Here is a 22,396-nt window from a genome sequence, read left to right on the forward strand (position 1 = left end):
GGGCACATATCTGCGGCATCTGACAACTCTGCAGGACACATTGAAATCTGCAAGGACCTTGCCGAGCCAGATGCAGTGTGTACCTCCCCTGTCCCCTCCGAGCCCACAGCACTGCATGACTGTCTCTGTACCCCTATAGGCCACCCCCCCAGCACTTGTCTGCGCCTACCACCATCTGCCCTCGACGTTAAGTCCAACTTACCTTGTACAGCACTACCAGCCGCAACTTCCCCTTGCACTTCATTGTGCCACCCACCTCTGCACTTGCGTTACATGAATGACACCAGCACCAGTAGGATTGTTGAATGGCATCCCCTTCTGCCCCACCACCCCTCAGTGCTCCGCTGTACCTTCATACATTTCTGTACAGGTGCTTCACGAATGCTATATGAATCCATTACAGGTGATGGGGAGGTGGAATCTCATTGTTTACTGCATTTTGTTAATGTTGACAAGGCACTGTGCATCGTGGCCAATTGGGACTAGCAGATCCATGTCCAACATGTTAACTTCTTGATGTGATGAAGCAATGTCAGGACCAGAGTGGCCAAAATCCAAATTAGTTGCCCTCCTCTCCCTCTTCACTAGGTGGCTATGTCACATGCCATGTGTGTGATGACATGTGCATTTGACATGGCAATCACCGGCCAATGTGTGATGCCAGTGCTAGGCAGCATGGGGAGCAGGCGTTGCTCTCCATTCTCTGTGTCATCATTGTGTGCCCTGAGCCTCCCCTCCAGACCCAGTGATGGTGAATGCATAGGAGGTTTCCCAGTCATGTGGGACATGTGTCATTGAACTACTGGCTCTGTTGTTCATCAGCCCTTGTTGTATGCCATGGTGCTAATGCCTGTTTCCATTTCTCTCTTTCATGTCTTTGCAGGGGACGACGCACTTGTTGATGCTGGGGATGTGGTGGTGGAGCCGTCCCAGGAGGGCAACCCGGGCCGACCTTCCACAAGTGAGGGACGTGGTGTGTTTGTGGGTGAAAACCCACAAGTGCTGCAGGTCGTGCTGTCGTGGGGTGTCTCTGGGGGTTCCTCCCCCGAGCAGTATTCAGGTGCAGACTCGGAGGATGACACCTATGTGCAGTCGCAGGTGAGTGTTCTTGGGAGAGAATCTCCTCTGTCCGACCCACCTGCAGCCGGGTTATTGCCCTCAATGGGGATGTCAGTGTCGGCAGCTCAGCCTCCGGTGGTTACGGATGCAGGGCCACACCACACAATCTCTGATCCTGTTCCTGGGGCTGCAGATCAGAGAGGGAATGCAGTCCTGCAGCCTGAGGCTTTGCCGGCACAGCAAGGCGCAGTCCGCCTTGCCCCAGGCAGGTGTGGTGCCCGCCAACGTGGTGGCCGTATGCCACCTGGCAATACCGCTTGGGAGCAATCCATCTACGGTATGGCCACCCAACAGGCAGCATCATCCGAGATGATTGCACAGGCCATGGATAGGGTGGCCACTTCCATTGTCCCCCCAGAAAGGCTGATGGAGCGACTGGAGCAGGCTACAGAGTCCATCTGCCAGGCACACAGGGAGGACATGTTGGCGTCCAACATGGACAGGCGGGCAGGACTGGCGACTCTGCGGGAATCACTTTCCATGGAGTCCCAGCGCCACAGGGAAGGCCTGAGGGAAGAATTCCATCACCTCAGGTCGACCCTGTCAGAGCTTGAGGCTTCATCCCATAGAAGGACAGAGGAGCAGCTGGAGCGTCTGACACGGACGCTCTCGGCCGAGATGCAGGCAACTCGTGCGGAGGTCAGGTCATCCCGGAAGTTACTGCATGGGGACCTCCGCATGATCATAATCCAGAACCAGACCTTCCAGACCCGCCTGCTTGCAGCCATGGAGGAGCAAACTCGGGCTTTGCGTGGGCTGCCTCCCATTGTCACACCATCTTCTGAGGCAGCTCCCCCACCTCCTGAGTCAGCTGCAGGGTCTGGCCAGAGCGATAGCGACTCATCTCCCACAACAGAGTAGCCGTGTGGGCCACGAGCCTATGGGGTGTTTTTACTTCCCATGATCCACACAGGTGGATTGTGGCGTGCATCCTGTCCTCGGACCTCATAGGTGGCGCCCCCCTCCCCGCCGGCCCTTTCATGGCCATTTTTTCTTATCATATTTTTATTTTTCAAGTGTGTTGCCTTGTGTGGGTACCTGGGCATACACTGTATTGTGGCTGGGCACATGCAGGCTTGTCCTGAGTTTGGTTTCGATGCTTGGGTACCTGGCATCCACACCCCTCCTGCTTCCCTTTCCATGGGCTTGCAAAGGGTGTGCCCAAGTGACAGCAAATTACACGGTGACATTGGACTCCCATGAGCTGTTGGCCAGTCCATAGTCAATACTGTGTAGACATTCATGGTGTACATTGTTGTTGCACCTAACTATGCATGATGGTTTGATATGTGCCTCAACTTACATATGTTACTCATGTTTTGCAGGTATTTCACACAGTTCTTCACACGGGCATACTCTCTGGAGTCAGACTACATGTCGGTAGATGTGCAGTGACACTTTTGCGTGGCGCCATCACTGTACATCTGACGGTGAGGACATACCAGCACAATCAGGTATTGAGACTAACATTGATTACATGCATTGTGTCTTGTTTTGGTGGGCTTCAGGGTGGGTTGGTGTGTAATTTGATTGAAATGACTCTTACACAGGTGTGTAGTAGTGCCTCCATCACGGTTAGCTGTTCAAGTGCGGCTATGTTCCATTTGGGGCACTGCAATTTGTGACACCGGTGTCATGTTGTGAGGGTCAGTTTGTTTGCTCTCACATACCATGACATGGTGTCCTCTGTGGCGGGACTGTGAAGGGATTGGGTGACATGGCAATGTTGTAATGTAGCAATTCGCCTGTGCCAATGCATTTTTGATGAATGGAGTTGTGTCTTTTCATAGTTATGCATTGCTGGTGTATGTGTAGGTAGGGGTGCACACATAGTGACACTTCCATGTTAACAATCTCAGGCTGATGTGTTTCTGACAGTTTATTGCCAAGAAATTTTGTGACATTGTCAGGTAGTGTCATCATTGATCGTCAGATGGTATGTGCCAGAGCAGTGTGCACTAGCCAGCACTGTGATTCCTAGGTGAAGAAGTTGGCCACCAGTTGCGTACGGGCTGCCTCCCCCCGTGCCCTTTCCCCTCCCATGCGCAGCGGGCGTGCATGTGGTTGTGGATGTGGGGGCACCACCATGTCCACGGGCAGGCCCCGGCGTGTTGCAACGTTGTGCAGGACACATGCTGCCACTATGATCCTGCACACTAGTGGGGGAGCATATAACAGCTGCCCGCCAGAACGGTCAAGGGAGCGAAAGCGTGACTTCAGCACTCCGAATGTGCGCTCCACTATGCCCCGTGTTGCAATGTGGGCTGTGTTGTACCTTACCTCGGGTGGCGTGGTGGGGTTCCGGATTGGGGTCATCATGTGGTGGCTGATAGGGTAGGCACTGTCCCCTGCGGAGGTGGTGATGGGTATCATTAGTGGTGTTGTGACATGACCCTGTATCTGACATGCATGCATGTGCAGTGGCATTCATGCTCACCAAGCAGCCATGTATCTCCATGCCGGCCAGCCTCTAGGTCCCGGCTTAGGGTAGACATTCTGTAGATGAAGCTGTCGTGGGTGGACCCGGGATAGTTGGCATATACTGATGTGATGATTCCCTTGGCATTGCATACAACTTGCACGTTGATGGAATGCCAGTGCTTGCGGTTTCTATAGATGTGCTCTGTTGCCCTGGGGGGACGTAGAGCCACATGGGTGCAGTCAATTGCACCAAGCACTTTGGGGAATTGAGCCACACCATAGAATTCCTGGATGCACGCCCGCCTTTCTGCAGGAGTCCTGGGGAGATATATGTGCCTGCGGACTGATGGCCGTGCAGTGATGATGTTCAAGACCTGGTGTAGACAGCGTGACTGCGTGGCCTGTGACACACCACCCACTATGGCACTTGTCCGCTGAAAAGATCCAGTGCCCAAGAAGTGCAGTACATTCAGGACCTTCTGCAGAGGGCTGAGTGCTTGGGAGCACAGGGTGGGTGATGTGAGGTCATCCTCCCACTCACTGACCGGGTCCAGTATGATGTGTGCTGGAAACCTGTACCTCCCATACACCTGGTCATCAGGCATCCCGAATAGGCTGGTTCTGGGTGAGAAAATTCTGGCCCTGACTCTCCTCCTCCTCCTCCTTTGGTAACCCACAGCCACTGCTGCTAGGAACGGTATGTTCATCTTTGCACTGAGCTTGTAGGATGTTTTCACGTGAATATTTAGACGTGCCGGGTCACGTACGCCTGCTTCCTGCAGGCGTACGTCTTTCCGTATTGCCTGTTGTAATTTTGCACGTGTCGTGGCCGAGCGTGTGTGACTACATGCTCGAGGTTTACCAGGTTAAATGTACGTTATTAATATTGTAATTGTATTCAGATGTAAATGGTAACCGGGCGTTTTTCACGCGCGCAGTTGAATATGCGATTACTCGCTATGTCCCTTTGGACCAATGAAATCGGGTACGCGTGCTGACGCGCTCGCGCGGCACGTGTATTTTTTTCACGTGGGTTGGGAAACACCCGTGCGTCATAGGCGCGCTTACGCGCCTGGCCCTTTGGACCAATGAAATCGGGTACGCGTGCTGATGCGCTCGCGCGGCACGTGTATTTTTTTCACGTGGGTTGGGAAACACCCGTGCGTCATAGGCGCGCTTACGCGCCTGGCCCTTTGGACCAATGAGATCGCGTACGCGTGCTGACGCGCTCGCGCGGGAGGTTTATTTTTTCACGCGGGTTGGGAAACGGCCGTGCGTTATAGACGCGCATACGCGCCTGGCCCTTTGGACCAATCATGCAGGTTGGGAAATGGCCGTGCGTTATAGACGCGCTTACGCGCCTGGCCCTTTGGACCAATGAAATCGCGTACGCGTGCTGACGTGCTTACGCGGCCTTTCCTCGGATTCCACGCAGACGTGCATGATTTTCACGTGCCAATTCACTCCGTATCAAGCTGGCCACGCGTTCACACACGGAAGACCACGCTCCTGCCCCTAAGGCCGGAATCCTGCCCCCCAGAGCCCCGAGCACGCTCCCACCTGCCATCTGCTGCTGCCTGACTGCCTGCTGCCCACGTGCCCTGCTGTTTGCTCCCTGCACATCAGCCAGGGGTGCAGTTGCTGTGACCACCCCTGCTGGAACCAAAGACTCCCGACAGCCGTACCATCGCTCCACAGCCCAGCCCCAGGACCCAGTTGGCCACCCACTCCTGCCTCTGGGGTTGCCATGTCAGGGAGCACAACATCTGGCACGACTGGCAACCCCCGGCCAGGGAGGCAGAGGGGCACCAGCTTCAGTGCCACCGAAGTTGGTGTCCTGGTGGAGCGAGTCCTGGGGCAGTATGATGCCCTCTACGGACGGATGCGCCTCGACAAGGAAGGACGGACCAGGATCTGGACGGACATTGTGACTGCCATCAACGCAGAGGGGGTGGCAGTCCGAGAATTCCATCAAGTCAAGAAGCGCTGGGAGGACTACAGGTCCAGGACCCTGAACAAGGCCCGGCGCCTCGTGAAGGCAGTGGATGCCAAGGGGCGGCGGGGCCACTTGTCGCAAGATGAACTTTGGGTCCTGGAACGCATATCCCCAGCGCTCCATGTCCAGGTCCTTGGGAGGCAGACGCGTCTGGAGTCGAGCGGTGAGTGTACATGCATACTGATTGTAAGCTGTGTGTGTGGTGGTGTGCCAGGAGTGTGCATGTTGCACATGTCTTTGTGTGGCCATGTATAAATGTGTGTGTGCAGGGCTGTGAGACAAGCACATGTGTGCCTGTGATGTGTGAGACAAGGATGGTGCATGTGTGTGTGTGTGTGCTTGCAGTGCAAATGCTTGTGTGTGGGCACATGTGTTTGACTGTGCATGTGAGTTGGCATGCTTGTGGTGTGACACATGGATGTTGATTCCAGGTGCATTAGTCTGCAGCGTGTGCGTGTGTGTAGTTGTGAAGGGTGCAACAGTGTTGCTACATGGATGCAGGTGACACTGTCATGTTGGAGAGTGAATTGCAAATGTGACATGGATGTTCATCTCATGACTGACAGTTTGCGGAGTGGTACACATGCTTGGATGTGTGCTTTGCATGTGTGCATGTGTATTTGAGTCCGTGTGTATCATGTGATGTGTGGCTCACCTTTGTCTGCTCATGCTGCTGTATGTGAATGTATGTAGCGGGCTGTAGCAATATGGCTGTTGAATGACTCATGTGTGTGCGTTGAGGAGACAAGTGTGTTGGGGATTGTGATGCCAGGTCTGGAGTATGACAATGCCACTCTTGTACAACTGTTATGTGTGTGAGTCAATTGTACAGTGTCCTGATGCCTGTCTCCTGTCTCTCCCTGCCTGCAGCGTCATCTGATGTGGAGGGCGGAGAAGGTGCTGTGGAGCACAGCAGCAGGGATGCCACCGCCAGCCGGAGACGCAAGGCCCGGCTCCCCTCCCCTGTTGTCATCTCGTCGGGGAGTGAGGAGTCCGGTGCTGTGTCCCAGGTCGCAGCTGCCGAGGGGAGGTCCAGGAGGCGCAGGAGGAAGTTGGACTCCTCGGCAGCAGAAGGGGCAGCTGAGACCCCACAGGGTTCCGCGGCGGAAGATGGCAGGTAGTCATCCAGGTTGGTGGTGGGTTTGGTGGAGGAGGAGGCCGTGCAAGGGACTGAGATGGGGTCTGGAGGTGGGCATTCCACTGGTGCTAGTGGTGCAGCACAGGGGCAGGGACAGGAGGCAGCACAGGCCGCCGCGGAGGTGCCTGTGTGTAATCCTGTCCCCGGTCCTGTGTCTGCATCATCTTGCACCAGCAGGGTTGCCCACGTCCGGACCCATTCTCAGGGAGACCAGGCTGTGTTCCTCCATACACTGGGCCTTGTTCCGACCCCCTCCTCACCTGAACCCCCTATGCGCCAGTCGTCCTCCGTGCCATCTTCCTACCCACCCGTCACCTGGGTGCCCTGTGGAGCTGCCTCTGACGATGGGGCCAAGCTGGTGGATGACACATCCCTGCCCCAGTCGGGAGTCGTGAGTCCAGCAGGGGTGGCCACCGCAACAACAGCACCCCAAACAATGGAGGATGTGTAGGCAGCAGGTGTCAGGGCACCGGCACCAGCACGTCAGCAGCAGGAGGAAGAAGGTGGGAGCCTTGATGGCTCGGGGCCATCACCATCAGAGGGGCAGGCATCAGCCGGAGGGCAGGAGGACCCTGGACGTCAAGTGTCTTCCGTGTGGCAGCGGTTGGGCCATGCCATAGATGCGGAGCGGCGGCGGGCGGAAGAGGCGCGGCTCGCTATGGTCAGGGCGGAGAACTCCATGCGGAGGGCCCTGAGGCGGGCCGAGTGCCTCGAGGCCATCCGCAGGGAGTTGGAGGTGGGTACATCGGCGTCCCTGCGGACCCTCGGGGCTGTGGAACTGGGCCGCCTCCGGGACATCGAGCGGGAGTTCGATGATGCCCTGGCCCGGAACAACAATCAGTGAGCCGCAGGACTTGCCCGCCGCCTTTGTATATAGTTCTGTAGTTTAGTTGTAGTTAGGTTTCCTTTGTTTTAATGTTATTATTTGGTTGCCAAAGGACAATGCACCACAGTTTTGTATATAGACATTTTCTTACTTAGTGTAAATAGTTAGGTTTCATTTATTAGGGCTCATGGACCCGGATCATCATGTTGATAGTTTGAGGGATGTTAATATTTGTTTGAATTTTTCACATGAGGCAATGTGTTTCTTCTTTCATTTGTACTTGGATTTGATTTTGGACTTTGACTTTGGACCCCTATTTTACTTTATTTTTGTTAATTAGTGTTCCTGATTTTTTTGGTTGTGCTTTTTTATTATTTAGTTTGCATTGCATGTTTATTGTTATTTTTTATTTTTACCATCCTTGTTTATTTTTAATACATTTTCATTTGATCCTTCAATGTGTTGTATCATCTCATTGCTTTCATGCATGACATGTGGGGTGTTTGGACATTCACTTGCAACATCTGTGTGTGACAGACATGTGTTCATTCATATGATTTACATTGGGTGTGTCACATGTCATTGTGTTTGATATGTGGGTGGATGGGATAGTTGTTTGGGAATTCTTGCAGGGCAGACTGTCCATTACGGTCATGATTGTGTGGGGTTGTGACCCAGGTGAAGGTGGACATGGATGGTACATGGGTGGGGGCCTTCTGGTAGGTGCCCCTGACTGCGGGGGGGGGGGTGGTAGACATGGGTGGGGGCCTGCTGGAAGGTGCCCCTGACTGCGGGGGGGGGGGTGGGGGTGGTAGACATGGGTGGGGGCCTTCTGGCAGGTGCCCCTGACTGCGGGGGGGGTGGGGGTGGTGGGAGGCATGAGCAGGTGTGCAGGGTAGTCCCCTGTGGTGTGGGTTGCATGCAGGGGACGTGGAGGGTGTGAATGGAACACCTGTGAGGACCCACCCAGCAGAGCCGCGTGTGAAACTTCCCGCGCACCCCTGTAAATGACGTACCCTAGTTTTTCGCGTGTAGGATTTCACGCGCACCCCTGGGATTCCCGTAGCCTAGCTTTTCGCGTGTGAAACTTCCCGCGCACCCCTGTAAATGACGTACCCTGGCTTTTCGCGTGTGGAACTTCACACGCACCCCTGATATCGACGTGGCCAGGGCAATCGCGTGTGGGACTTCCCCGCACCCCGGGATACACGTACCCAGGGCAATCGCGCGAGTAACTTCTCGCGCAACCCGTTGTACACACACGCGCGAATTTTTGAACAGTGGGTGTCCGTGTAAATGGCGTACACCTTTGCACATCATTTGTCCTTTGGGGTCACGGTATGGCCCATTGCTGTATGTGGGTGGTATTTGTTGGCGCAGGTTTTGGCGCACTTTCGTTAAGTGCGTCGGGACGCTACCGCCTGCTTACTTGTGGCATACGTTTTTGGGCCTGTGCGCTGGTTTGATCGAGCGCTGTTTTGCCCTGTTCGAATCCATGAATACGTGTTGCCGGAGAGTGTGTGGGCGTTCCGCGCACTTGCCTCCTGTACTTCCCCGTGCCGCCCACATTCTTCCCCATTCCGAGTGTTGTGCCCCATTTTATTCCCCATTCCGAGTGTCCCGCCCTGTGTTCCGCCTACTTTAGAGCTGTGCGCTGCGCTCGGAGTGATAGCGCAGTGGCCGTGGCGCACGCCGTTGGTTGACCTGTGCGTCGGCGTGCGCCGCGCACTTTTTCAGCGCACGTCCTATGCTTTTCTTACGCACGGACTTCCATGAATCGACGTGCGCTGGTTTCCCTGCGCTTTTCGCTATTTTTCGGCGCAGCGCACGTATAGGCCCCTCTGCGCCGGAATTTTCGGCGCACATTTATTCCATGAATCGGCCTGTAAGACGGGTCCACCATGACTTGATTGAGCAGTCATTTTCTGATCGGTGTCTAGCAAGCTAGCAGTGGTTCTGCGGGCCCACTGCGCCAAACAGCCGCACAACAGCCGGCACCCTTTACCCCGTCGGGCTTAACGCCGCAAGGGTGGGTTGTGCTCCTCTTTGAGCCGGCAGAAGAGACACGTGACCTGTCACGTGAGCGCAAGGGCGCTCTGCCTCCTCCAAGAAGCGAGCGCGAGGTCTGGCGCGTAGAGGCTGGTTTTTCCACCAGCAGCGATGATCCGGTAAGCAGAGAGCAATGTCTGATGAGGGAATATGGCAATCTTATTATGTTCATCTTTGGCTTTAGGGGCCATATATAGTTCACTCAGGGCCACATGTAATGAACCCTGATCTCTCCATATGTCTGACCCTGTTTCAGTGACCTGTTGCACGATTGCCTGCAACCAGGCATCCTGGCCCTGCTCAGCCCTGCTCAGCCCATTCACCTCTCACAAATAGCTTATGTAAGAAGTGCTCTCTGGCTATTTTCATGTCTACCACGAACGTCATTCTAGAGATTGATCTCTGTCCTGACTTACAGAAATTAGTATTTTATTTTTGCAAAACAGACCTTTTCCTTAGAGCGTTCCTTTGAGGAGTGCTTTACAGCGTAACACAGCGTGGTGATCCGACCGAATGTATGTATCCTGTCAGTTAGCACACTGTATTAATCTGCACAAGTGATAGATCTAACCCAGAATCCCCGGCTACGAGCCCCCACTTGTAAGAGGATTCAATTCAACACTAAAGCTAAGTCAATGCCTAGTCTGGGATACTGAATGGAAACCCTTATTGATATATCTTTATGTCCAGTTCATGTGTTCTGGATGACTACCCCTATATAACACCCCTCTCTTAGAATCCCCCTGACCCTACTGAGCCAAGAAGTAGTTCTGTTTTGCAAGTTAAAAGGTTTATTTGAGAAATAAAACAAAATATAGATACCACGCTTTTATAATAAATTAATAATTGATATCACACTTTTATAATAAATTGATATTGTGTATCACACTTAAGAATATGAGCAGTAATCCACAATGGATAATGTTCTACTGGTAAACTGATTTGGTTACTTAGGAGTAGTATTGAGGATAAGGTAACTGAGAATGCTTTAAGGTCAAAGAGATGCAATGATGAATAAAAATGCAGTACAGAAAACAACTGATATGGATTCATAAGAGATAATATGTTCACTTTTCCCCTGGTGGCAATTCAACCCCCCCTATATGCAAGGCAAAGAGATGGAAGTAACACACACAGTCTTCGGGAATACAATCACAGTACAATAGGAAATTCAGTTCCCCCTAGCAAGCTTAGATGAAAACAGGTAGAAGTTTTTAAACACAGGCAAAATGCTTTGAATGTGGTGGCAATGAAGTGAGAAATATGCTGAAAATTGTTTTAATTCCCCTAAGGAGGTTCAGGGTGAGTGAGAGATACTTGGATTGAGTTCAGGCTCACTTTAGCAATGATTCAGGGATGGTTATTAGGAGGCAAGCAAATTTTTAGCAAAGGAAAGCAAAAGCAGCTATCTTTTTACAGGTAAAGAAATCAGGCCAAGTCGGTTCTAGGTTTATTGGAAAGCTTAGATTATAAGCTTTCAGATGAAAGTTAAATCTCGTTCCTAGCACAAACGGTTCCGGAGTTATGAACGATTTTGTGAAAGTAGTTTTTCAGAACTGAAATCACAGTTTCAGAATGACAGCTGACAGTTTTAAAAATGACAGGTGACAGGATTTCTAGGATGCAGTTCTAATAGATTAAAATAGATTGAATTAGATTATTGTAAATTTAGAGATTGGGTTTTGCACAGTCCTAGAGTACTCACACTAGATTTTGGAAGGAATGGCCTCGTCACGGATCGGGTCAGGATTGGCTGTGGTTCTCTCGCCACGGACGGTCTCTGCGCACAGCCTCTGGGTCAGCTCTGCTCTGCTGGGTCTGTCAGGCACCGATTCTGCTCACAGCGTCTGGATCTCTGGTTCCGCTTTCTGGGTGTCTCTGCTTTATCTGGGTACAGCACTGCTTTCTGGCAAAAGTTCTTGGCAAAGAATTCAAACAGCTCGCCCGGCTTTGAATAGTTTGCAATGATTTGAGGCCTGCTAAAAAGGGATTTAGCTTGTGGTTTGACCTCTCTGCTACAAATTCTGAAGTAAAGTCTTGGTCTCTGAAGATTGATGGATTGAAGTCTCTGGATGTGAAGTTGAATGTCAGCACACTCCGCCAGCAAATTAAAAGTGAATCCCTGTCTGGCTTCCAGTGGCTCTTTTTATGTCTTTTAAAAATGGGTGTGTGCGCAGCATCACTAAGTCAGCCCCTCTCTCAACTTATCATTGGCCAAGCTTCCCTCTCTCCCTTGATTGGGGGAACTGAGTTGTGAGTCAGAGTGATGAGGTACATTTTATGGCCACAGGGTCCACCCCTGTCATTTTTACACACAAATCTATATTTGATCCAAATACATATTTCCCAGATACACAGTTGTTTGACATTACATGTACATATTACCGATGAATTAAGACATGTCCCTGTCTGGCTTCCAGTTCCTGCGAGCTGGTATTCAGAAATGGCAACATATTTTCGATTTTAGTGGGTTATGCAACATTGGTTTTTCATCAAAAATTATACACATATACACAGCCTGTCCATACATACTCCAGTAAATTTTCATTGGTCTAGCTTAAGCACAGTGTCTGCAATATCAATAAATAGCGCGGTTCGGTCCTAGAACATGGTACAAAGTTGAATTTGGTCTTGAATCGTGGGTACATTTTTCATTTTAAGGATCCCCAAATTTCACATTCCTGTCATTTGGTTACAAAGAGTTATCAGTATTTTTTATAAAATATATATTTGTTGCAGTTCAACCCCCCAAAGTGTTTGAGTCTGCCTCCTAGAAGCTCGGGTGGGTCAGGAAACATGTCTCTCCTTGCTGGCAGGTCTTTGTTTACAGACAACATTCAAAATGATCATCTCCTATTCAAGGGAAAAAGCCTTTTGTGTGGGCTCCAGCAAGCTGCCAGCCAGTCTGCCTTCTATCAATCAAGAGGGTCATGTGATATCCTACCTCCTGGTGTGAATCTCTTGAGGTGAGAGGTTTCCCAGCCTTTTGGCCTCTGGGAACAGCAGGTGGCTAAGTTTTTTATTAACCCACAGCCTTTGAAGCCCAGCTGAGTCAGATTCCTTTGTCAGCTACTGCACTCAGTTCTCCTGTCAGAGTTTAGACCGCTAGCGCCGCCTCGAGGAATTTGTCGGTACTGCATCCTTTTTTGGGATCTGTCTTGAATTAATGCATTTCAAACAAGAAAGGATTTTACTTGAAAGTATATTATCCAGGTTCAGCACATGGCACTGGTGTGGTTCTGCAGTAAAATGATTTTGTGCCCATAATTTAGCCATATTTGACCTGAAGAAAATGAATTCCCAATAGTTATGGGTTGCTTTTGGCAATCAGCATTGCCCCTTTTGCAATGGTTTCAGGCTACTGTGTGTAGCCCAATGGTGGTTTTAGGCAGTGCCCTCCTGTGCTCACAACATAGGCAAAAATGGGTGGCAGCCTATTCTTCATGCATTTCCCTGTGCATTTTCTGGGAAGTTCTGGCCATCATGATGTTTTCAATGCCAGTAATGCACAGTTTTTGTGGTAGGGCTCGGATGCATGGGTAAAAACATCCCACAGGGACTGATCAAGGGCCAGGGCACAATTCTAGGTGACAGACTTGGGCGCAACTAACAGAGGAGCACGAGGGTACACCACGTTCTCCCTAAAATTAGTAAACCTGCCTCACTGTAAGGGTGTGAACTTAAAGGACTCCTGTTTTACAGTGAAGTCAAAGCAAGGCTGAAAGTGCCCAGGAGCACACACTTTGGCTAAACAGTGAAGCAGGGTTGTTAACCCACTCTGCAACGTAGGCAAGTAACCAAATAACTTCCAAGCTTTACTGGGTACAAATATCTCAGTTTCAAGGCCTACAATAATCCTGTTTTATAAACACATGGCATAACAACACGACACGTAAAGCCTTGTTGAAACATGGTATGCCACAAGCTTATCACGACATGTAAAGCCGTGTCGAAACATGATATGGCACAAGCTTATCACGACATGTAAAGCCGTGTCGAAACATGATATGGCACAAGCTTATCACGACATGTAAAGCTTTGTTGAAGCATGGTATGGCAAAAGCTTATCACGACATGTAAAGCTTTGTTGAAACATGGTATGGCACAAGCTTATCACGACATGTAAAGCCATGTCGAAACATGGTATGGCACAAGCTTATCACGACATGTAAAGCTTTGTTGAAGCATGGTATGGCACAAGCTTATCACGACATGTAAAGCCGTGTCGAAACATGGTAATGCACAAGCTTATCACGACATGTAAAGCCTTATCGAAGCATGGTATGCCACAAGCTTATCACGACATGTAAAGCCTTATCGAAGCATGGTATGGCACAAGCTTATCATTGTAGCTTTATTTTCCACATCCTGAATGAAAAAATGCAAGTCCTTGAATGCAAAACGCACACCTGCAAGTCTCTTATTTAACCCCCTGTTCTGTCAACGCTTTAAGACATGCAATAAAAGGAATTGTGTAAAAAGATCAGGTGGGGAGATTGTCACAAATTCAGATTGTTTTTATGCAGAATGTAAAAAACGTTTAACTATCACCATCAGAGCCGGCCTGTTTGTGTTTCTCAGGCCAGTAAGCGTGGATGCAAATGCAGCTTTACACGGGAGCTTTCTTGTGTTACTGGCCTCCACTGTGGCAGCTTTGCCAGGCAACACATGCCATGCGGGGGTGCTTCAGCTGGAAATGCCCCATCCATCATGCATAAGGAAGGCTGGGCTGCTGATGACATGTGTGAGCGAGGTTGCTAAGGTGCAGGCTGCATAGCCACGGCCACTCTGGGTGTATGTCTCACTCCCAGGGAGCTCATGCCTCGGGATACGGCGGGAGACTGAATGTCCCAAAAGGCGTCCTGGGTGCTTTACAGGTACCAGTGCTGCGGCCTACCAATGTTTTATACTACACTTCCGCGTCTGACCGTATGGGAGCAACGTAAGAGGTGTATTTTGGCATCTCTATGTGTGCGCCATATTGTCTAAATCCCATGGAGCTCACCATGGACTAGGCTGGCAAGGGACAATGGGAGCTGCAGGCCAGAGCATCTGGAGGACCCCAGGGTGCCCACTACCAGCATACAGGCATGCGTGTCCACGGTGCCCGCACGCAATGGCCAGGTTGGTGCTATGTACCTTCGGTGCGGCAGTCCCGGCTGGGGCCCCAGGTTTTGTGGGACCCTGTGTCTAAAATGATTTGCAGGCCTCCCCAAAATTTGCATACGTAGCAACATCACAGAAAATAACATCACAAAATGAGTCTTTGGTGCTGGAGGGCACCGTGCAAGGCTACATTAAACATAAGCTGCCTAGAGTTAGCGCAGAGAAACTCTCCAATGTACAATAAATGAATGGGCGCCTTTATTATTATATAGGAGGCACTATACCAGGTGAGGCTTTACGGAGTAGTGGACAGCGATTATAATGTTGATTACATATTTATATAATGATTTTCCCGGCATCTGACACTTTGGCTAAGTTGTGAATTTCAGATTTAACACGAGTGTGCAACTCAGGCTCCTTTTGCAATTTGGTTTGTCAAAGGCATGCTTCATACATGTGAGGAAAGTACAGTCTACGAAAAAGAGATGCTTGTGTGTTTCAAAAAAGGAAGGATGTTATCCGGGGAAGGTTAAAATCGGAGGTTTTCTTTCCTGCACACCTCTCTATTTTGCAACAGTACTATCAAGTCCGTCCAAAATGCAATGAAAACAAGCATTGGCAATAGGGGTGTACCGAACTTCGGCTTCGAGTAAGTATTCGGCCGAATTCCGGCTGAAAAAAAGCTATTCGGCTCCGGCCGAATAGTTTCTTGCTATTCGGCTCTTGCCGAATACTTTGACGTTCTCATTTGAATACAATGCAACATGAACTCAGAAAGGCAAATATAGACTTCAGTTTGCAAAACTGAATAGAATTAGACCAGACAAATTGCTATCACACAGCTGAAAAATATCTTAGATTGTGATCTGCTCTTTAGGGCATGTTTTGTTATATTCTTAGACAAAAAAGGTGCTCATCTTTTATATTTAGCCTGCAACAATACAGGAACATCTTTTCTTTTGGCAAATGTTTATATGCAATGTGCACTTTTTTCAGTTGGAAAAAACAAACTGAAAGAAATGTGCATAGATACTTTCAGTTCCTGTCATGTCACTTCCCATTGCATACGTCATATTCCCCCCTTTTCTTTTTTTAAGGACTTGAATCTTGAGTTTAACATTATCTGATATTTTATCAGGAATTATAAGTTGCATATGTTTGTGTATTGGCGAGAAAGAGTGGCTAGGATAAGTGAAAAGTGAGCAGCATTTGTTTGGGTGTGGTGAATAGTTATGAGATGGAGTTTACGCATTTCAGATTTCCTCTTGACTTGTGTCCTGCCTGAGCCGACATCAACCATTTTATAAATTTCTACGTGAGCTGAAAAGAAGTTTCGAAACTCGACTGCAGCGACTTTGCAACTGGATAGAGAATGTAATGCATCTGATTCACAAAGGCAGTCCTTTTGCATTTGTGAAGCCTCCTACTTTAACTGGCACTGAATATGCAACAATCTTCTGTACATTTGGTCCATTCATTTTGGTTAAATCTGCTTTATTTCTGGCTTTTATACTTTAAATAAAGAAGCTACATTAATTACAAAGAAGAGAAATAAAAGTATATAATGCATTTAAAATGGTGCTTTATTTGTTTTTTTAATAAGTGTGTTTTTTGAAGTTTGCAACATGATTTATTAAATAAAGCAACTATTCGGCTTCATATTCGGCTTCCGACGAATAGTTAACAAACTATTCAGTATTCGGCCAAGTACTAAATATGCTATTCGGTACAGCCCTAATTGGCAATGCCAAAGGTTCGGGCTATCCTTTAGGCATGGCAAAGGTGCTTGCCAGGCACAGCCTTAGCTGTATTAAGTGGCCGTTGATGGTAGCAGGCGCAAAATGGTGCGAGTACCTGGGCATCTAATAGCAGTGGCTGCAAATGCTTAATATGTATGCACAAGATGTGCCAAGACGTAGAAGGCGCTTAGCGCTTATACATCGTGTGGCTGAAGTAAGACCTGGTTTAGACATTTTTATTGCACCAGTAGCACGTGTACGGTTCCAATTAAGTCATGAACTCTCAGAAGGCTGCTTTGAAAAAACACTGGCAGGCACTTCCAGTGCACGGTTTGATGGTAAGGCTTGAATAAGGCGACTTGAAAGAGTTCCCATGCAGTTTTGGGTGGGCAGGTGCTGGGTGGGACTGGCCATAGGGATAGCACAGCCACGAGTAGTCAATGGGTGGGCAAATAACCAAACACCTACAAGCTGTGTGTCCCTCCTCATATGCCATTTCTCCCTAGCTGTACTCTAGCTCTGCCATCCAATAGCCCAAACTAACAGAAGTGCCATGCGGCTAGCTATCATTTAGGACTTTCTAATAGGACTCCCAAGCTCTCATCTGTAGCGTGGAACAGCCCCGCCAACTTTATTTCAATTTTGTGCATCTGAAGAAGGGCTGGAACAATGTAAAGCTTTAACCGCTAAGCCATTAAGTATTCCACCCTGAGGCCAGAGCACAGAGCCACAGCTTCTTTAAAGAGTACACACGGGGTCACCCCTGAGGATACCAGCACCTACTGAAGTGACATCACTCAGCAAGGCGAGCAATTGCCACCTTCCACGGAGGCGATGTTCCCGCTCGTGACTCCTCCCTTTCCTGCCTTCTCGCTCCCGCTTCCCCCCAATGAGCCTGCTCTCTCCCTGTAACACGCTCCATGATGCTTGACCTTACATGTAGCTGTGCACAGCAAGGCGTGGTTGCATGTATTAGAATCTCAGTCCTTTGGGAAGTTGGCAAGGAACCACCGTAGTGGCATGGCAGATACCACACCCTGCAGCCGATTAGTATGCACTCCTAAAAGGCCACATGGGCTCGATCCTAAATTTTTAAAAAGAAGTGCTGTGTGCTCATTGCGCAGCTCACACCTGCATGCGCTTCTACCACGGTGGCCACTCTCATTGAGTCTTCCTGCTTTCAGTTTAAATGAAACATGGCACACTTCCAGCATATCTATAGCGTTACAGTTGTCTCTTGTCGCATTAACACAAACTCGTTCATGAGCTGGGCAGTGCCACAAGAGATCGGCCCTTCAAAGGGCTAACCACGTTATAGCGCCTGTTACATGTCACCCCTGTTGGGAGACATGGTAGCTCCCAGGGTTGTTGTCCTGGTCACATGGAGGAACCATGTGACCAGGTTAATAAAAATAGCCTATTACCTGTACACACAGCTGTGTCTGCAGCAATCCACGCTTAACTGCAGAAGACAAACACTGCCAGAGGCTTTTGCCAGCTACTCAATGGGTGTTCTGTCCCTGCATCTAAAGCGGGCGGTGTATCATGCCTGCGATGCTCGCGGCAGGCGGTGCCTGCGGAAAGCCCCCTTAAACTGGGCGATCCCCAAAAGGCCCAGCTCCATCAGCAGCTAGGGTGAAATGGTTAGGTCCAGGAATTGGGTGATCCTAAGTAACAGGAGCAAAATTCTGCAATAGAAAGTCGTCGATGAGCTCGAACCTGCAACCGGCAGTAACCGATTGCGCAACAGAGACGCTGTGCAAACAAGCACACGGAAAGCCCCCCATTATCAATCAGGGCAAAGACTCCTGTGGAATGAACCTGCTTATTTTTACAATAAAAATCGCACCTTTTATTATCCAGGAGAAAGACGTGCTAAAAATACTGTGGGACGCCGATATGGGGGTGGCGGGGTTATTGGTAGGTGGTGTTTTTAGTCCCACTGCTATGTCCCTCCATAAACACCCCCGCCCCCACTGCCCCAAAACTGGACACAGAATGACCCAGGACAGGTCACGGGTCGCCGGAAGGAGAGCGGGTGACGCTCATTCAGCGCGATCTTGAGTCCCAGTTCCTCTGCTGCTTTGGTTAGAAATGTCAAAGGTACATTGGCATTTTTAGTGTGGCCCCGGGCCCCGTCTTCGGAGTCCGTCCTGAATCTGCCGCTCTCTCTCCGCTCTGTCCTTAGTTCGCTCATGTGAAGGGCAGCACTGTCTGACCGTCGCAGCCGCCCATTCACTTCTTGGCCTCTCTGCGGGCAGACACTGTCAAGGTGGGATCTGTATTAAAGAGGGGCCTATACGACTCGCTGTAAAGGCATCGAGGTGCGGGGGTATCAGGAAATGGGGGGAGGGGCCCAGCCGGGGATCTTACCTTGGGCGAGCAAGGGGCACAGGAGCAGGGCAACAGCACAGCACAGCAGCACCGATCGCCCCGCAGAGCCGTCCATCACAGCGCCTCACAGGCAGGGGTAATGGGGTGGAAGCGAAGAAGCGCTGAAATTGGGGATTCAAACGCGTCTAGGCGCTGTGTCCGGCACTCAGACCGCAGACGTGGTGGCACTTGTTACGAAGTGAATGGCGCGCTGCCCGTCTGCATCTGGAGTGTGGCAGAGCCTGGCTGGGGAGGTCATGCGGAGCGAGGGAGGGAGGTTTGTGTGGGGGAGGGCGGGTCTATTCCATAGAAGGAAGAAGGCGCGTCAGGCCATTCAAGAGGCGCTCTTCATTCATTAATGTACAGTGTTGTGCCCCTGGCCCCCTCCAGTCCCCTCCCCCGCCCCGCCCACCTCAGGTCACGTGATCTGGGCAGACCTGGGCATGCACTCTAGAGGAGAGTAAACGAGGCAAGCCGGGGAGGGCTAATGTGTGGCACCGGGAAACACCTGCAAGAGAAGAGGTCGTAGTGAGCGGGAACTATAGGGTAGGACGTTCCTAGACACCGTTCCCTTGCTGTGTTTTACTCGGGCACGCCGATCCTGGGAGGTGCCCAAACTTCAGCAGTTCATTTTGTTGCGTGCCCGCGTGTGGTGCTTTCTCGGGGTAGGGGCAGTCCCCGAGAAATCGCTTTGTGATTCTTAATTGGCTGCGAGACAAAGGGGGCGAGAGTAGAGGTGGGGTCAGGATTTAAAGTGTGTCACCCCACCAGTGCAGTACGTGCCCACGGAGATGTCTGCCACTTCCGGTTACACCGGCTCGATCCCTGATAGGCTGGACTATGCTCTGCCCTCCTTGGGATGAAGTGGGTAGCGCATGGAGTTTAAACATTCAGTTTGCTTTGCCCACTCTAATGTGGTTCTGGAACACGGGGGCCTTTGGCCAGAGAGAGCTCGGTACATGTGGTAGAGGTGCCCGCTCCTCTCTGCGCTCTCATTCTAAAGAATAGCTTGCCACATCTCATCTGAGCCACCGCGCCATCCCCCCACTCTTCATAAAACGACCCTGTGGCAGATCCATTTAAAAAAATAGGGAGGGGTAAACTTAGAGGCTCTGCCGCCTCTGTTCTACCCCAAGGGTTTTCTGGCGGGGAGCCCATAGATCCTACCCCTCTTTACCCACCCTTCCCTCTCCCACCAACCACCATCCCCACATCTGCCACCTCTTCCCGCCAGAATCTGCTCCTCAGTCCAGCATCACATATATATATATATATATAAAATACCCACACACTAGGGCAGAGGTCTTTAAACTGTAGGGCGCACCTACCAAGGGGGTGCGGCCGCATCCCAGGGGGCGCGAGAGCTGAGCATCAAATGTAAAAAAAAAATATGTTTTTTTTAACTTGTAGGAAATGGGCTGGGGCTGCTCACATGGTCGGACTGGCACGTCAAACTGTCTCAGCACCAATGAAAGAGTAGCCCGCAGTTGCAAATGGATGTTCATTCCTTTAGTCGCAGGCTGTTTAAATAGTACACAAGGGGGTGTTTTTTGTAAAAATATAAACAAATTGTGACATTTAAAGAATATTTATTCAGCAGCAATGGTCAAAACTACTAGCTGCATAGTGAAGTAACTCATCAAACTGTCCTACATTGGCCAGAAATGGGGCCCATTTTGACTGGCACACACTAGCATTTTGGCACGGGCATTGCCCTATTGCCTGGCGGCTCATCCATAATGGGTGAGGGGGTGTCCACCCAGTGGCCCCTATTATGGTGGAGCCGAGGAGCCAGCCCAGTGAAACACTGAGCACTCCCTCAGCTGCTTTTTCCAGCTGAGGGAGTGCTCCTGGGCTGGCTGAACTGTCAAAGGGAAACATTGTTTCCCTTTGACAGTTCAGTTACCCAGCGCACAATCTCCCTGAGCCATGCAAGGCTGGGGGCAATTTGCTTCGCCGGCCTTGCATAGCTCATTGGAAATGCTGGCTGGGGCACTGCATGTCTGTATGTGCGAGGGGGAGCTCCTGCGCCTCCTCGCACATACGGACAGAGCAGCCTGTAGCAGGGCGTTTCAGCAGACACACGCAGGCCAATGCAGAAGGTATGTTTATGTTCATTTCTTTTTTATTTAAATGTGTATGGATGCGTGTATGCTTGTGTTATGAGTGAGTGTATGGTTATGGCTGCTCGTGTAAATGATAGAGTGATTGCTGTGTAAATGTGTGTGTGTGTGCTTGTTTTGGTCCATTGAGCTGATTTTGGCGAGTGGGGGGTAGAGGGGGAAAGGAGGGTTGTACAACAAAAGCATTTTAAAAATGCCTTTGTTGCACAATCCACCTACCCACCTGCCGAAAACAGCTCTCCTTCTGTGGCGCTGTGAAGCCCAGGAGACAGGGATGGTATTTTCTTTTTACTGGATATCTATCATAGATGTCCAGTCAAAAATACCATGCTTTCCCCCTTGGCCCTCCAGCTCCAATTGCAAACTGTTTGGCTTTTTAACCATTTTTTTAAAAGTATGCTCTAAAATGCAACACTTTAACCCATAATTTAAAGGAAATACACGGGGGAAGACCCCGAACCCCACTTGATTGGTTCGGTTCCCGCGCTCCGCTCGGTCGCTATGGCATTTTTGTGGGAAATATTTATGCAACCTCCACTTAAAAACTTCACCAGCTGCCACTGGCCCTCAAATCGTGTTGGGAATGGGATGGGGGAGCCCAGGGACTGTGGTGGGAGCAGGATGGGCAAGAGCTCTGGGATAGTGGTGGGAGCAGGGTAGGGAGAGCCCAGGTTCTGTGATGGTGTGAGCCCAGGGACTGGGAAGGTGTGGGATGAGGGAGCAGCGCAGCGACTGTGATGGAGCAGGTGGGGGAGCCCACGGACTAGGGTGCAGTGATGGTGTGCAATAGTTCATAGCCATTTGTACATACTGTCCATTTGGCTTTTTTGTAGGAGCCCGGCCTGCCCAAATTTTGCTCAGGGGGGGCATGGACAAAAAACGTTGAAGACCACTGCATTAGGGTGACCAGACGTACCGGTGTTGTATGATATTCTGCATCCCCATGACAGAATGATGGAGCTGGTGTTCGGCAGTTTCCGGGCCTATGACTACCTAGTCGCCCCACCCCCTGGTGGGCATGGCTACCAGGTAGGCGTGGCCCAAAGAGTTGCCTCAACCTCCTTCAGAGCTAGTTTAGATTTTGCCAAAACAAACAGAACAACGATTGTGCAAACACCAGCAAAACATTTAGGTGAGGGAAGAACGTCTCCTGCACATTTGCCTTCATTCATACCAGACTAGTCTTAGATCCGCAATCTCTGTTTCCATAATGGTGTATTTTCTGCAAAATGAATGATACTTTTTGAAAAAGCACCATTGGTGGAAAGCGCAATAACATACAGCTGTGTTACTTTTCAGCCACAAATTCAATTGCACATAGTGCAACAGTTGTCAACTCCCTGATCTCTATAGCGTTAGGAAGCATGCAACCCTTTGCATCGTCCACAAGACTTTCTGGGTCCTGAGACCGCACTACCTCCAACTCTCTCTTCCTAAACATCTCCCTTCTCAAGCTCTCCACTCATCCACTCCAACTCTCTGAGGGTCAGACGCTTTTCCAAGCAG

The 22,396-nt window shown here is 50.3% G+C and overlaps 1 protein-coding gene across 1 annotated transcript in view; it reads right to left on the reverse strand.

Annotated features, from left to right (window-relative positions):
- LOC138516928 (uncharacterized) overlaps window positions 1-19,100 on the reverse strand; it is a 382,418-nt gene extending 363,318 nt beyond the window's left edge. The window contains exon 1 of the mRNA XM_069632392.1: window positions 18,768-19,100. Coding sequence (XP_069488493.1) covers window positions 18,768-18,843 — 76 coding nt within the window. The 5' untranslated portion in view covers window positions 18,844-19,100. The remainder of the gene's footprint in view (window positions 1-18,767) is intronic.
- Between the last annotated feature and the right edge of the window lie 3,296 nt (window positions 19,101-22,396).

This window comes from Ambystoma mexicanum, chromosome 6q (genome assembly GCF_040938575.1).
Source record: "Ambystoma mexicanum isolate Mex_15411 chromosome 6q, UKY_AmexF1_1, whole genome shotgun sequence".
In the NCBI taxonomy this organism is placed as follows: Eukaryota; Metazoa; Chordata; class Amphibia; order Caudata; family Ambystomatidae; genus Ambystoma; species Ambystoma mexicanum.